This window comes from Pteropus vampyrus, unplaced genomic scaffold (assembly GCF_000151845.1).
Source record: "Pteropus vampyrus isolate Shadow unplaced genomic scaffold, Pvam_2.0 Scaffold104, whole genome shotgun sequence".
Classification (NCBI taxonomy): Eukaryota; Metazoa; Chordata; class Mammalia; order Chiroptera; family Pteropodidae; genus Pteropus; species Pteropus vampyrus.
In genome coordinates this window covers 5,136,426-5,151,732 of record NW_011888885.1, presented here as the reverse complement: position 1 = coordinate 5,151,732, position 15,307 = coordinate 5,136,426, and the positions used below count along the sequence as shown (strand labels likewise).

At 42.4% G+C, this 15,307-nt stretch overlaps 1 protein-coding gene across 1 annotated transcript in view; it reads left to right on the top strand.

The window, feature by feature from the left end:
* Positions 1 to 6,748: 6,748 nt before the first annotated feature.
* The window catches only part of ACSF2 (acyl-CoA synthetase family member 2), a 23,862-nt gene continuing 15,303 nt past the window's right edge, over positions 6,749 to 15,307 (top strand). The window contains exons 1-2 of the mRNA XM_011365059.2: positions 6,749 to 6,804; positions 7,134 to 7,280. Of these exons, the coding sequence (XP_011363361.2) occupies positions 6,749 to 6,804; positions 7,134 to 7,280 (203 nt within the window). The remainder of the gene's footprint in view (positions 6,805 to 7,133; positions 7,281 to 15,307) is intronic.

Sequence of the window (15,307 nt, the reverse complement as noted above, 5' to 3'; positions counted from 1 at the left end):
AACTCTGTGTGCACACTCCTTCTGCTCCCAGCAAGGCATTGTGCTAGGCTTCTGTGGAATAGACAAAGGCAACTGAGTAATAAGACATTAGCACTTGGCAATCTCTAAAGCTCTTGAGCATCTTACTTTGATAAAGTACATGAAGAGACTAGAAGGCATAATTTATTGTGTATCTCTCTTTTATGAAGAAAGAAACTCAAGGAGAAAAACCTTGTCCTCAGTCACATAGCTGGTTGAGGGTCAGACCCAAATCTTTTGATTCCAAATCCTGTTTCTTTTCACTACACACATAACTGTTATAAAACATAGAAAAAATAAGCATCTGAATCCATACAAGTAAAATCTGTGTGTGAATGTACACGGCTGTATGGGTGTATGTCCGAGTGTGATAATCTCAGATTAACGTATGTAGGCACATTTTATGTCCTAGGACTGTGATTTACATATATTATTTCTCTTAACTCACAACAACTGTGTAGGCAGATATTATTTCAGTTTTACAAAGGAAGTAATTGAAATTCAGAGAGGTCATTCATTTAAGAACAGTCATGGCAAGTAAGTGAAAGCATTCCAAGGAAAGTGAGTCATACCTGGCATGGTAGGGAGGAGGAGCCTAGGAAGAAAGAAGAAATCAGGAAAGCCTCCATGGAAGAGGTGGAATGTAAGTTGGGCTTTGAAGAATGGGTTCAATACAGACAGGCAAAGGCACAGCCTTGGGAAGCTGGACAGTGAAATGAGGGATTAACAGTAGCTGTTCACTTTGAGAAAGATTTTTTAAATCCCTAAGGACGGAAACTCACGGCTTCATGAGAAAGTGAAACCTGTCATCCACTGGCAGCTTTTTCCTTGGGAACAATAGACTGGCCCTGTGCTGCAGCCCCCAAACCAAGTGCCACCTTGTACCTGGATGTTGAGGTTGTTTGGGGAGCTATCAAAGAGAACACAAAGTACCACAGCCCTTGAGAAGCCAAAGATCAGGACCAAGACATGATACAACTGCTTCTTGGGAAAACCTTGGGCAAACCTTTATCCTTGTAGCTCTAGTGTGATCGTGGCAAGTCATCCCACCTCTCCAAACTTCTGTTTCTCCTTCTGCAGAATGGGAATAATAAAATAGGAAAGCATGTCAAGGACTCACAGAGAAGGAGCCGACTAGCACTACGCAGCATGAGTCAACCTTTCTAATGACGCTGGGCCCTGTTCACAGTTTGTCATTACAGCCAGAAGTGGATTGAAATACAGCCTCAGATAGTCCTTGAAGATTGGAGCCCCCAAAGTACTTTATAATGCAAATGATCTGTTTATATAGTTTACTTGTTTATATGGATTTGCTTTAAATTATTCCGAATGTAGAGAGATATACCATGCTTCTGTAAATCGGCCTGTCTCAAAGTAAACTTCAAATTTAAAGCAACTGCAATTAGAAATCCCAACAAGATTTTTGTTTTGTTTTTGGAACTAGGTAAAAATGATCTTAAAATAAATATATGAGGAAAAAATCTAATTCACTTGAAAGGATAACTGTACAAGAATTGCCAAGAATACTTCATGAAATTTTTAATAAATTGCCACAGATATCTGCCCAATCAGATATTAGTCCTTATAATAAAACTTAAAACAGTCTAGCATTGTCATAGGCAGGTATCAATGAAACAATATAGTTTGGAAACAGATACAAATATATGTGAGTCATTAATATATAATTGAGATTGCATTTAAAGTCAAATTCATCACAAGGGGTATGGCTGAATAAATTAGAATATGATTAAATTAAGGATATTGAAATGGAGAGATTATCCAGGATTATTCAGGTGGGTCCTAAATGCAATCTTATAAGTTTCCTTATAAGAAAGGCAGAGGGAGATTGGACATAGATGAGGAGAAGGCAATGTGACCATGAAGGCATAGATGAGAGTGCTGTGGCCACAAGCCAAGGAATACTTGGAACTGGAAGAAACAAGGACCGATTCTCCCCAGGAACCTTTAGAAGGAACCAGCCCTGCCAACACTTTAGTCCCATAAGGCTCCTGACTTCTGACCTCCAGAACTGTAAGAGCATAAACTGTTTTAAGCCACTAAATTTGTGTAACTTATTTCAGCAGTAATAGTAAACTATTACACTACTCATTTCTCAGGGCTCAGCTCAGACCTCTAGGAGACCTTCTGTGACATGCTTAGAGTAGGTAGGTGCCTATCCCCTGTGCCCCCTCTCCCACAGCACCGGCCACACCATACTCCATTGTCAGTCTCAGGGTTGGTGTTCTCTATGACCCAATGAGGGCAGACTCCCTGTCTCATTCATATCTCCATCCTGAGCACCCAGCATTGTGCCTAGTATCAAGTGAGCACTCACTGAATATCTGTTGAACCAATGAATGAGGACAGAGAGATAAATTAGATTTGGTCTAAATTACCAAAACACTGGGTCTTTATCCAAGACTTTGCAGTTGACTTTGGCTCTTGACTTTGACTCAAGAAAAGTTAAAAATGACATCATCCAAAGAAGGATTTTTGTTTTACACTCTTTACAAAAGCAAGGCTTTTACAACGTTTGGCAGCTGCTGGGAAGCTTATTTAGTTTTTCAATTTGGAGCTGTCAGCAAGAAAATATTGATTAAGATCACATCTGCCTGTGTCCGCCATCAATTATTAGTTGCGATCGAATAATTTTACTCTACACAGCAGTTCAGAAACAAGTTCCTTTTTTCACTTTCAGTTTGAAAATCAGAAACATTCATTTTTAGAACAACTTTTGTCAGCCTTGGGTTTTTGGGTTTTGTTTTGTTTTTGATGTGGGCTACTGTTTTGTCTTATTTGTCCTTTTTTGTTTCGTTTTAGTATTGGATCTAATTGGCAAAGTATAAACATCATGTTCTAAGTCACTGTCATCTCTTTTTTCAAAATTAAAATTCCCTTCCTCGTCCTCCTCTCCTCTCTTCTTCATATGGCTGCCAGCAGTCTCCTTTTTTCCTACCTCTCCTTCATGACTGCTGCATTTCTTATTAGACAGCCCCCTTCTCAGACATATAATGAAGAACATTCTTTTTTTTTTTTTGAGAATTCTTTAAAAGGGACGTTTTTCATATACTACTTAGAAACAATCAGTTACGACAGAGCGTTAAGAAAAATTACATCAGAGAGAAAATATGTGCTCAAGATCATTGAGAGAAAAAGAAGCAGAGCTTGATTCTTCCCAGACTCTGAGACTGTAACCCTTTGCAATCGTTGCTTTACAGTGAAAACCTTACAAAACACACTAGTCCCTGTACTCGATCAACGGTGCTTGTCAGGATGCCTCCCTTGTCCAATTAACAAAAAATTTATTAAGATAAAACATGTACACTGTCCTAGGAAAATAAAACAAGGTAAAGGCTTTCTAACCAAAACTAGTTCTCTGCTCTTCCCCTCCTCCCGGTCCTATGCTTCAAAGAGAACCATGCTTTTTGATTGTGATAAAATAGACATAAATAAAATTTATCATTTTAATAATTTTTAGGTGTACAGTTCAGTGGCAGTAAGTACATTAAGTGCAACCATCCATCTCCAGAACTTTTTCATCTTTCCAAACTAAAACTCCATACACTTAGGTCCCTATTCCCCTAGCCCTTGGCAACCACCTTTCTACTTCCTGTCTCCATGACTTTGACTACTCTATGTGCTTCATATAGTGGAATCATACAATATTTGTCCTTTTGTGTCTGGCTCTTTTCACTTTAGCATCATGTCTTCAAGGTTCATCCCTGTTGTAACATGTGTCAGAATCTCCTTCCTTTATAAGACTGAATAATATTCTATTGCATATATATACCACATCTTGTTTATCCACTTATCTGTGGACGAACATCTAGATTGTTTCTGCCTTTTGGCTCTTGTGAATAATAGTGCTATGAACATTGGTGTACAAATGTCTGCCTGAGTCCTTACTTTCAATTCTTTGGTGTACATACCCAGAAGTAGAATTGCTGTATCACATTTCGGAATTCGGTTTTTAATTTTTTAAGGAACTGCCATACCATTTTCCATAGCCACTGCACCATTTTACATTCCTACCAACAGTGAGCACACAAATGCTCCAATTTCTCCACAACTTCACTAACACTTGTTTGTTTGTTTTTTTGATAGTAGCCGTCCTAACAGGTATGAGGTGGTATCTCACTGTAGTTTGGATGAGCATTTCCCTAATGTTAGTGATGTTGAACATCTTTTCATGTGCTTATTGTCCATTCACATATCTTCTTCAGAAAATGTCTATTCAAGTCCAAAGGGGACAATTTTTGAACTATTTTAACCATATCCGTTTTATCTTCTGTTATTTACCTCTAAACGAAATACTTTTTCAGCCATTTTTTTATTTTCTGTTCAATAGGTAAGGATATGCACTCTCATCTCTCTTTCCAAATCCTCTTAAATAGTTTCATTGTTATTTTGTGCATATACTGGTTGTCTTTGTAACTTTAAATAACATACTCCTTTAATTCATGTTTCATCATTGGTAGATGGATTTCTTGACACCTCGATTTACAAGGTAAGGATATTTGCCTTCACTCTCCATCTCCTGTCCCTTACTTCTCAACTACAGCCAGGTGTGATGTCCCAGGTTCGTAGCATTTACTTCTGTCTCCTAACTTCGATGAAGTCTTCTGAACTTTTGTCATAAGCTGATACTAAGAATTTTTAAAAATCAGTAAGTGGTATTTACAGTTTGAGCACATTTTTGAAGCACAGATAGTCCTTTTGAAGCACAGATAGGAAGGATATTGGTGAAGGGGAAGGACTAAGGGCTTTCCCTAGGTAGCCAATGGCATGAGCAAAATCACAGGGCCCGTGAACCATGAGAGTCATGTGCAGCACAAAACAGATGTGTTCGAGTGCAGTTCAGGCAGAAACCTCTTGGAGAAACTATGAGGAACTGAGTTGAAGAAAAAGGAAGGAAAGTTAAAGAGCCTGGATGGCCCATGTGCCCTGTTCCCCACTCCTTCAAAGTGACCCAAGAATTCCAGTCAATACGATCTGATACCCAGATTCAAGGACTTCCACATCAGGTATCTTCACTATTTTTTCTCCCAATCCTTCTCCCTCTCCATGGAACCATGCCTACCTACCAGGACTCTCAAGGCTTTGCAGAGTGAAAAATATTTCCTCTTCCTAAAAATGGTTTGCAATACCTAACACAGAGGAAGGTCTCAGAGTGTAGACGCAGGAGGAAGGAGAGGATGGAGAAAGAAACTAACAATCACCAAAAAATGATCGAGTACCAGTACTGTGCCACAGTACTCAATTCTTACCCCACTCCTCTGCATGAGGCTGGTACTATTACCCCCATCTTAAAGAAAGAAGACAACTAAAGCTGGAGAGGCTCTAAGACTTATCCAAAGCCACAAAGCGAGTATAGGCAGACACCTGGCCTGTGCTCACTGTGCCCTCCTTGGCCTTGGACAAGTAGCTGAACCTCTCCGGGTCTCAGTGTCTTCATACATAAAAACAGAGACACATTCCAAGGCATGACCGTTCCTTGCAGAGTAATTGTGGGGGTCAGAGATAATATCCTTTAAGAGTCAGGCTTGCGGGAGGTATCCTGAAACTGACAGCTATGATTCCATTGCACCTATGTTTGGTAAGGCAGAGTAATCCACTATGTGGAGGGCCAAGGCTTGAGCGAAGTTCAAGGAGGAATTAATCCTTCTCTTCCCCTAAAACTGACTCTCAAACTAGTAAGGAAAGTGAAAGAGTCTGCCAGACCAGTATCCACCCCTCACTTCACAGGCCCAGAAAGGGGTCACCAGACTTGAGGTACTCGCCAGTGCCCCACATTCTTGGCTGGGCTATCAGAGTCAGTGAGTTGGTCTCACCAGGAAGGCATGACCTCGCATATGAGGCCTGGCTCCTCATAATCTCTCCGCTCCTCTGTCTTCCTTCCTGCTCCATCCCCACACAATCTGAAGTGTGGAGACCTTCCCTACAAGCCAGGGTTTCAGGGGGATCTGAGATTGCTCTCTCGCTCTCGGCATCATCAAGAGGAGCTGCATAGTCTCCTTCTCATGACTTTAGTTGAGCCAAAGTTCCCAGATAAGGGCGAAGGCCTTGTCAGGCCGGACCCCACCCTTAGCTGCCTCTTCTCTCTGGCCCAGCTTTCGTCACTGCCTCTAAGCCATGAGAGAGCAGGTTACCCTGCCAGGGCCTTTCTCTCATTGCTCTCCCCCTCTTCCTCTGGAGGAAGGGTCAAGGCTGGAGACAGACAGTGTGGACCTGGCACACGTGCCACTCGGGCGCCTATTGCCACCTTTTCCAGCCAGGACCAGAAATGAGCAATGTCACCCTCTCTCCCTCCTGCAGCTGTACCTGGGGTTCCGGTGACCATAAAGAGGAGCTAGAGAGAGAGTGAGATTGCTTTCCATATATACCTGGGGCAGCTCACGGAAACTGTGTTAGGGCAGGCAAATAAGGGACGGTGACGCACATGTTCAATCCTTGAGGCCACCTCACTGCACAGGCAGGTGAAAGCAGAGGCCTAGGGGGAGCCATGGGAAGCTGCCGCTTGGAAGATGGGGGTACGAACTGGTCTCTCTTCTGAAGCTGACATCTGGCTTCAGCTGGGACTCTCTCACCGGTGGCACCCTTCGTCCCAGTGGCCTCCCCGCACCCTAGCAGGACCTATGCCCCAGCTGGCTTGCCTTGGGGGCACTTTGTATCGGCTCCCTGGTCTCTGCCTCACAGCCCTGCGGGGGTGGGGAGGGGAAAGGGACGGCACATGACGCGCGTCCAGGAATGGAGGCTTCTGGGCTTCGCCATGCGCACCGCATTCACGTACTACTGGCTTCCTTCTACGAAATCAACAAGCTCTTGCGCCTCAAAACCTAGGGGTCTGGTGGTTGGGAGTGGAGATCTGCCAAGGGAGACGTGCAGCCGAGGACTTCAGATCCAGCGGGAAACCAGGGCAATTCTTCGAGGGTGGAAGGGGGCGGGCCGCGGGTCGCAGGGGAGGGTGGCCGCGCGCAGAGTGGCCTTACCCTACCCCGCCCCGCCCCAATTGTCCGAGTCGGTCTCCCTCCACAGGCAGAGGCGAGCTTTACCTCCTCCCCGCTAGCTTCGCGCTCGCCCCGCTTCGATTCACTTTAAAAGTTTCCTCCGACCAGGACACCTGCGTGGCGAGCCATAGCTGTCTGCATCGGGATGCTGCGTCTCGGGAGGCTGTTCGCCGAGAGTCTGGGAATGCTAGGAGTCCGCTCCATCCTCTCTCGGGGTTGTCGGGAAGTGAGGTTGCAGGGTGTCCGTCCCCTCAGGTACGGGGCCTGGGGAAGGGGCGGGCGCGAGGGTCCTGCAGAGCTTCCCTGGCGGCTGATCCCACTGCGGCTGGGAGGCCCGCAACTGCTGCACCTCGGGGTAGTAGGTACCCTGCACTTAGCACTTAGGCAACAGGAAATACTGGCTTAGCCGGCTCAGAATGGGACTTGGCTGGTGGCTGGCAGTGACCCCGCACTGACTCCAGGTTCTGGTCCAGGACTCTATAGATTCTTACATTCATGTGCACGCAGAGGACCAGCATTGGGGGCCTTTAGCAATCTAGCCCCAGGGAGAGGGGCAGGAGCAAGGTCTGGACTCTGTCCCCAGAACACTGCCTCTGAGCTGCACGCTCTTCAGGGAAAAACTTGGGGGATTTTCAGCCCCATCTTGCCCACCTCAGGCTACTAAACTCCGCAGTCTCCCCTCTCCTCATTAGCTACTGACAAACACTGCTTTTGCTCCTTGTGTCTACTGGGCCTGTTTCCTTCTGTCCCCAGTGCAAAGGATGGAGTGGGGGCCGACAGGTGAAGGCTGAACACCTCCAGTTGCTTTGCTCTCTCCATAGCTGTACAATGCTGTTGTTATCAGTGTTGTTATGGTGGTTATTTTCAGCAAGCAGCAGGGCAGAGGCCTGGGCACCACTGAGCCTGTCCTGCCACCAGCCGGGCTGGATATTCAGTCTGGGGTAGGACCTGGTTTTGGATACCAGATGGGATGTGGGCCTGGACGTGGAAAAGGGAGGAGGAGCCCAAAGAAGCATCTCATATGAGAGAACTGTTTGGTTAAAAAATTTTTTTGGATGATGAGAGTTAGAAGAAGATGCAAACTCCTCTTTTGGCTGGAACTCCAAGATCACAATGTTTTGAATTTGCTTTAAGATTACCATACCTAATTTTCTGAGGAAACCCACTGGCTCAAGACTGGTCGGATGGGATTCTGGTGAAAAGGGCTGGGTTCTCTACTAGCTGTGTCCTTCACTACCTCCCGGTGCTCCCTAGGCAAGTTCTACCATCACTATCCCCTGGCCTCCAAGCCCCACCTCTGGGCTCCTGGGTGCCCTCTTAGACTGTGAGGCTTCTAAGGAAAGTTATCCCCCCCAAAAATGTACATGTTTTCTAATACTAAATCAAGCCACCTCTGGCCACATGGCAACAATCCTGACTTTTGAACTTTTTTGTATGTAAACAAAACAGGTCACTCTCCTGCTACAGGTCTGTGACCTCAGAGAAGGGCCACCAGGCCTCCGAAAACTCTGTGTCCCGAAAAGATCTATTTTTCCAGAGAGAGAAGATTTCCTGAGCATCTGTCCTAATTCCCTCCCATCCCTTCCACTCCAACTTTCCCTTTCAGAAACCCTCAGAGTTTCAAGCATTGAACAGACATTTCTGAGAATGTCATGTCAAGCACCTGGTGGGTGCTGTGACTATGGAAGCCGTAGGATCTTGTCCTCCAGAAGTTTGCAATCTAGTGGGCAAAATATAAATCAGGATGATCGTGACTCTGTGTTCCAAGTCAAATGTGTGCAATGTTCTTGAACTTTTGTTCTTTCCTCTTTCCGATCTGGTCCCACACGGCCTGCTTTCTTGATGCCTAACATTCCAAGCCTATTAATTATTTAGGAAGCTTTGAGTTACAGCCCTGAACTCCACCTACTCGCTGCATGACCTTAGGTACATTACCTAACCTCTGAGTCTGGTGACATTGTCACTAAGGTACATATTTGTTGGATTGCTGAAGCCTTGCTCTTCTCAGACTTTCCTTTGGGGCAGAGCTGGTTTTCGAGAACCTTCAAATGGTGTCTGGGAATTCCAACTGATTTGAAAGTAGGAGAGGATCTCCACTCAGTGGCCTTTTTCTTGCACCCGAGTCTCTCTCCTGGCCAGTCCTTGGATCTGCTGGACACTCCCTTCTCCATCAAAGTTGGGGCTGTCCAGAGCCTTTTTTTCCCCAGAAGAAAATAAGAAACTGTCAATTGCTCTCCAGATCTCCCGAACCACCAACTTCTTCCCCTTGTCCACATATTTCCTTCCCCAAGGAAGACAGATGGGCTAGTCTGGGACTTTAGGAAGCCCTGGAGGGAGAAATCTAACACTTTTTCCTTGATGAACCTGAGATGCCCAGGCTTCCCCCAGATCTCTAAGGCTTACCTGTGATGTTGTCACATCCATCTGGGGTGTTGTAGTCAGTGAATCATACACATTGGTTTTAGTTACCCTTTCCTGCCTTGCAGGAAGTAGGTATACAATCTACTGTGGAGGGTGCAGTGGAGAATACAAAGATGAATAAATCTGTTTTCACTGAGTTCTTTGCCTAAAAGGAATCTGCAGATGAAGACTATAGACCCACTGATTCAAAGCAGAAAGGGTGCTCCCCCTTAAAGGATGTTAATCAAAGCAGGAGAGAATCTAATTGCTGGAAATGAGATTAGGGAAGGCTTCCTAAAGAGGCCAGAACCCTTCGGCCATAGGACTGTATTGTAGTTTGAAGTATGACGCCTATAGACTTATATGAAATCTTGCTTGTGCTTGAACTCTTTTGAATCCTGGATATGGAGCCCTCCTAATCTCCCCAACATTATTTATTCAAGCTACAGACAGAAACTTTAGAGTCTACCAGATCTGGATTCAAAGGAACCACTTTCTACCTGTTAGCTCTGGGGCCGAAGTTGAACTTGACTTTTTTCATGTGTAGTGTTGTTGTGAGGGTTAAATGAAGTTACATAAGAAAATTCTTAAACCACAGCCTGGCACCAAGGAAATCTTCGCCAAGCAGTAATAAGCTTTTATACAGGTAGTGCTTGTGTAATAATGATTTTGTATGTCCTTTCAACTCCAACAAAACCACATTTTAATATTTTCGTGTGGAGAGGAAGAAGGAAGCAGTTCTGGCAGGGCAACTGCCTAAACCAAGGCAGGGCTGCTTGAGATGTATTGACAGGTCTGTGCTTATGCTAAGTGTTTGGATTAAGGACTGCTTTTTTTTTTTTTTTTTTTCCTGATAATATGCTGAACAAACCAAAATACAGGATGTTTTATATCCTGACTGGACTTTGCTAGGGGAGTATAGTGCTAATATGTAACAAGTACCAGCAACCTTGCCAGGTTTGCCTCCCTTCAGAAATAAAACAAATTGTGTTTCTAGCTGACGAAACATGTTTTTTGAACCTTGTAGGTATGCTTGTATTTCTCAGTTTCAGTGTCAGATGACAGGAAAGCAAATCCTAGCCCACTCACTTCTAACTCAGTATAGCTTTAAGGAAATCACTCAACTTCTCTAGACCTTGGTTTCTTTGTAAAATAGGCCACTTGGAAAAGAAGCACTCTACATTTCTGCAGATATTCTGTGATTCCTAAGGTGGCTGGTGTTTGAACCTGATTCCTGAATCCAAGAAGGCTATGGTCGAAGTATGAAGTATTCATACTTACATGAAATGTTACTATGTGATTCTCTGTAGTCCTAGGTGAGTGCATAGAAAACATCAAGGGTTTTGACCCTAGAAAGCTAAGATCCAGACCTATAGGTACCTTAGTGATCCCGTCAAGGGTTGGGTATCCTGAATCAGCCCCCCACCCCTACCCCGACTCCTGTGTGCTTTCTCTGGGGGCCCCATACAAGTAGCCCAAGGGAAAATCTGAAGCATGGATGCCTCCCCACCATGAGTAGTTCAGGCATTCAACAATGTTCTCTGTCTTCTTGAGTTTCCTGGACTCAGTAAGTTCCTGCATACTTTCTCTACATAAGCATAAACACAGATATACCAGTGGTTTTATTCAAGATGCTAAAAAATGAAAGTTTCCACCAAATGTAGAGTACCCTGCTCAAATCTTATTGTGACTCTTACCACTTGGGAGTTCTTTGTAGTCTCTGTCCTTTGCAAGCTGTAGTCTCATTCAGGAAGGATATGTTAGGTGGTGAAAAGATCATGGGGCTTTATGGTATAACTATATGCAGTAAAATGCCCAAATCTTAAGTGTACAGTTCAATGAATTTTAACAAATGTACATACCCATTACTCAGCATCCAAGGATATGGAACTTGTCCATCACTCTAAAACAGAATAGAAATATATTGTGAGTCACATATGTAATTTTAAAATTTCTAGCAGCCGTATTTAAAAAGTAATAAGAAATAGGCGACATTAATTTTTAAAATTTTAAAATTTTATTTATGTTTATTTTCCAATTACAGTTGACATTCAATATTATATTTATTTCGGGTATACAGCATAGTGGTTAGATATTTATATACTTCATGAAGCGATTCCTTTGATGTGACATTAATTTTAATGTTATATTTTCTTTAACTTAATATAGTCAAAATAGCATTTCAGCACGTATTCAGTCTTTTAGAAATTGCTAATGAGATATTTTACACTTTTTTTTTCATATAATCTTCCAAATCTGGTATGTATCTGACACTAACAGAACATTTTGAGTCAGACTGGCCACATTACAAGTGTTCCACAGCTGCATGTAATTAACAGCTATACCGTATAGACAACACAGTTCTAGAAATTTCTCTCATGCCCCTTTCCAGTCAATTCCCTTTCCCAACCAGAGGCTACCACTGTTCTGATTTCTAATCTCCTAGATTAACTTTACCTGTTCTTGAGTCTCTGTGCCGGGCTTCTTTTGTTCAAAAACCAAGGGACACTTTTGAGAGGAGCGACGCATTAACTTTGACAAAAATTCATGAAAGAGTGTGTTATACATAAAACAGTTTAGCTTTCCTTGATAACCGTGGGCAAAGGACACTGTCTCACCTGTGCAATATTTCACCTCTGTGGCAGCAAAAAGGCAAGCTGAGAAGTGGGGCCCCAGAATAGGTCTTTTTTTTTTTTCTAGAGTAGGTCTTATAAAAGCGTCAAGGGGCTGTCCCAGCAGAGAATGGTGAGGACAGTGTAACTTCCAGGCCCACTAAACTGGGCGGCCTGGTTTTACCTTGTGGTCTCTATATTATATAATTTAAGAACTTTTAAAATTAAACTTTTATTTTGAGATGCCAACATTTACATGCAGTTGTAAGAAATAATAGAAACAAATCTCATATACTCTTTATGACAGCGGGCCCCAATCCCTGGCTCCACTGGCAAGGATGAATGCTCATTTAGCTGAAACTGCTTTTTGGTATTGCCTATGAACAGTCTTTGACAAGAATACCTGTCATGGAATTTTGAAATTATACGTGAACTCTAGAAAGACAGCAGTCTTTGGTTTGGGCAGAGAATTTCTGATTTGTTATATTTTCCCCTCTAGTGACTTTTAATTTATTAGAGTATCAAATAGAATTTGATATTATAATTTTTGGAATAACAGCTGTTGGACCCAGTTACATAACAATCCAAATAAATGACCAAAAAGATTGAATTTGGAGTATCAGCTGCTAAAGGGTCAGAGAATAGGTCTCTCCCTCTGCCTCTGCTCTTTCTCTCTCTACACACACACACACACACACACACACACACACACACACACACACACTTTTTGGCCACCATTTGAAAATAAGTTACAAACATCATAATACCAGAATTTTCCATCTTTGCTGATCTCTTGGAGAACAAATTCCTCGTGATCGTTTGGCTTTGATTTGTGACATCGACATTGCTGGCCATTCATCTTCCTTCATCTGTGACTTTGTGGCAGATTAGGTCATTATTGTGTTTCATATGTCAATATCACTTGATCTGTTTTACTGGAAAGGTTTTTGTGATCTGATTGGTGAGGCTGTTTTAATCAGCTTTTATTGTGGTATCTCGGACAAGTTGCTTAACTGTGTCACTTTTCTCCATTTGTAAGACAGGCATAAAAGCACCTGAACAATTTGCCTGTGAAGGCTGCATGACAGCTTTACAGAGAAACTGCTCAATGTTCCCTTTCTCCCTTCAGTGCATATACCATGCAGGGGATTACCCACCTCCACCCTTCACCACTGAGAGTCCCCATCTTGTTCATAAATCAGAATCATTACATTCCCAATTTGTCATTAAAAGTCTCTATAGACATTCCCGGAAATGACTCGTAAAGCAGATAGTTAACAGGTGGATTCTAGTTTCCTACTGGAGCAGTATTCCAGTCGGGGCTGCCTTCTGGACCAAAGCCTCGTATCCAGTATGCCATGTTCTAAACAAGAGCAAAGTGTCATGAGCTGCTCTGTGCTCTTGAATCTGGAGAATATGCATCCATGTATGAAAGGGGTTGGTTGAGCCAGTAATCACAGGATATCATGAACTGTACAGAAGGCGCATAAACTATTTTATCCATTGGAACCCTCAGAAAGAAAAATCCTGCTACATTCAAATTAGAGATTATTTCTTTTTTAAATTAAATTTATTGGGGTAACATTGGTCAATGACATAAGTTTTAGGGGTACAACTTTATAATACATCATATGTATATTGCGTTATGTGTTCACCACCCAAAGTCTAGTCTCTTTTCATCACCTTATATTTAACCCCTTTTACCCTCTTCATCCTCCCCTCACTCCTGTTTTCCTATGGTAACCACCATACTGTTGTCTGTGTCTATGAGTTTATTTGTTTGTTTTGTTTGTTCATTTGTTGCTTTTTGTTTATATCCTGCATATAAGTGAAATCATATGTTTCTTATCTTTTTCTGTCTTACTTATCTCACTTAGCATGATACTTTCAGGATCCATTCATGTTGTTGCAAATAGTAATATTTCATCCTTTTTATGGCTGAGTAGTATTCCATTGTACACCACATATTGTTTATCTGATCTTCAGTCAAAGGACGCTTAGGTTGTTTCCATGTCTTGGCTATTGTGAATAATGCTGCAATGAACGTAGGGGGTACATATATCTTTACAAATAAGTTTTCAAATTTTTTAGGTAGATACCCAGTAGAGGAATTGCTACCTGGGTCACATGGTAACTCTATTTTAATTTTTTGAGGAACCTCTATACTCTTTTCTACGGAGGCTGTACCAATTTACATTCCCACCAACAATGTATGAGGGTTCCCTTTCTTCACATCCTCTCCAACACTTCATTCCTTTTTTATGGCTAAATAATATTTCATTGTATGGGTGTTCCGCATTTTGTTTATCCATTCATCCATTACTGGACATTTGGGTTGTTTTCACTTTGGGCTACTGTGAATAGTACTGCTGTGAACTTTGTGTATAAGCCTTTGAACACCTGTTTTCAATTCTTTTGAGTTTATATCTAGGAGTGGAATTGCCGAGTCATATGGTAATTCTATGTTTAACTTTTTGGAGAACTGCGAAAGTGTTTTTCACAGTGGCTGCACCATTTTACATTCTCTCCAGCAATGCACAAGGATTTCAATTTCTCCACATGCTGGCCGACACCTCTTATTTTGGTTTTCTAGATTATAGCCTTTCTAGTGGGTGTGTAGTGGCATCTCATTGTGGTTTTACTTTGCATTTCACATGCTTGATGTCCATTTGTATATCTTCTTTGGAAAAATGTCTGTTCGAGTCCTTTGCTCATTTTCTAAATTGGGTTGTTTTATGTGTTATTAATAATTAATTCACTTGATTATTCAGTTGAACATCTCTAACATTCCAGGCACTGTGAAGTACTGGGTATAAAACCAGGAGCACATTAGTTGCCAAAGTGAGAAATCAAGAGAGTTCTTTTTAAAAAAAAAAAAAATCCTTGTGTCTTGAGTTATGAAATCAGATTTAGCAGCAGATCTGGGCCTGAAATCTCATGTGCAGATTCTCTGAGGGCACCCCTGCGCGTGGGGCTTTACTTTGTCATGGCTCTCACCTGACTGATTTACACATATTCATTTCTACCTGGGGCTTGTATTTTGCACTATCTAAGGCCTTACTAAATATTTATTTTAATTATTTGAGTTAGGAGCAACTGGAGCTGCTGGCTGTCCTCCTCCAGCTTCAACACATTAAACAAACAAACAACTTTTCCTCAAACAAAATCTTTTTTATTGCCTTTTTCATGTTTAAATGGAATACCTACCACTTTAAGAATAGAAAAAGAAGTGGCTGCCCTTTTTGGCCAAGGCCTTTGGGTTGTGTTGAA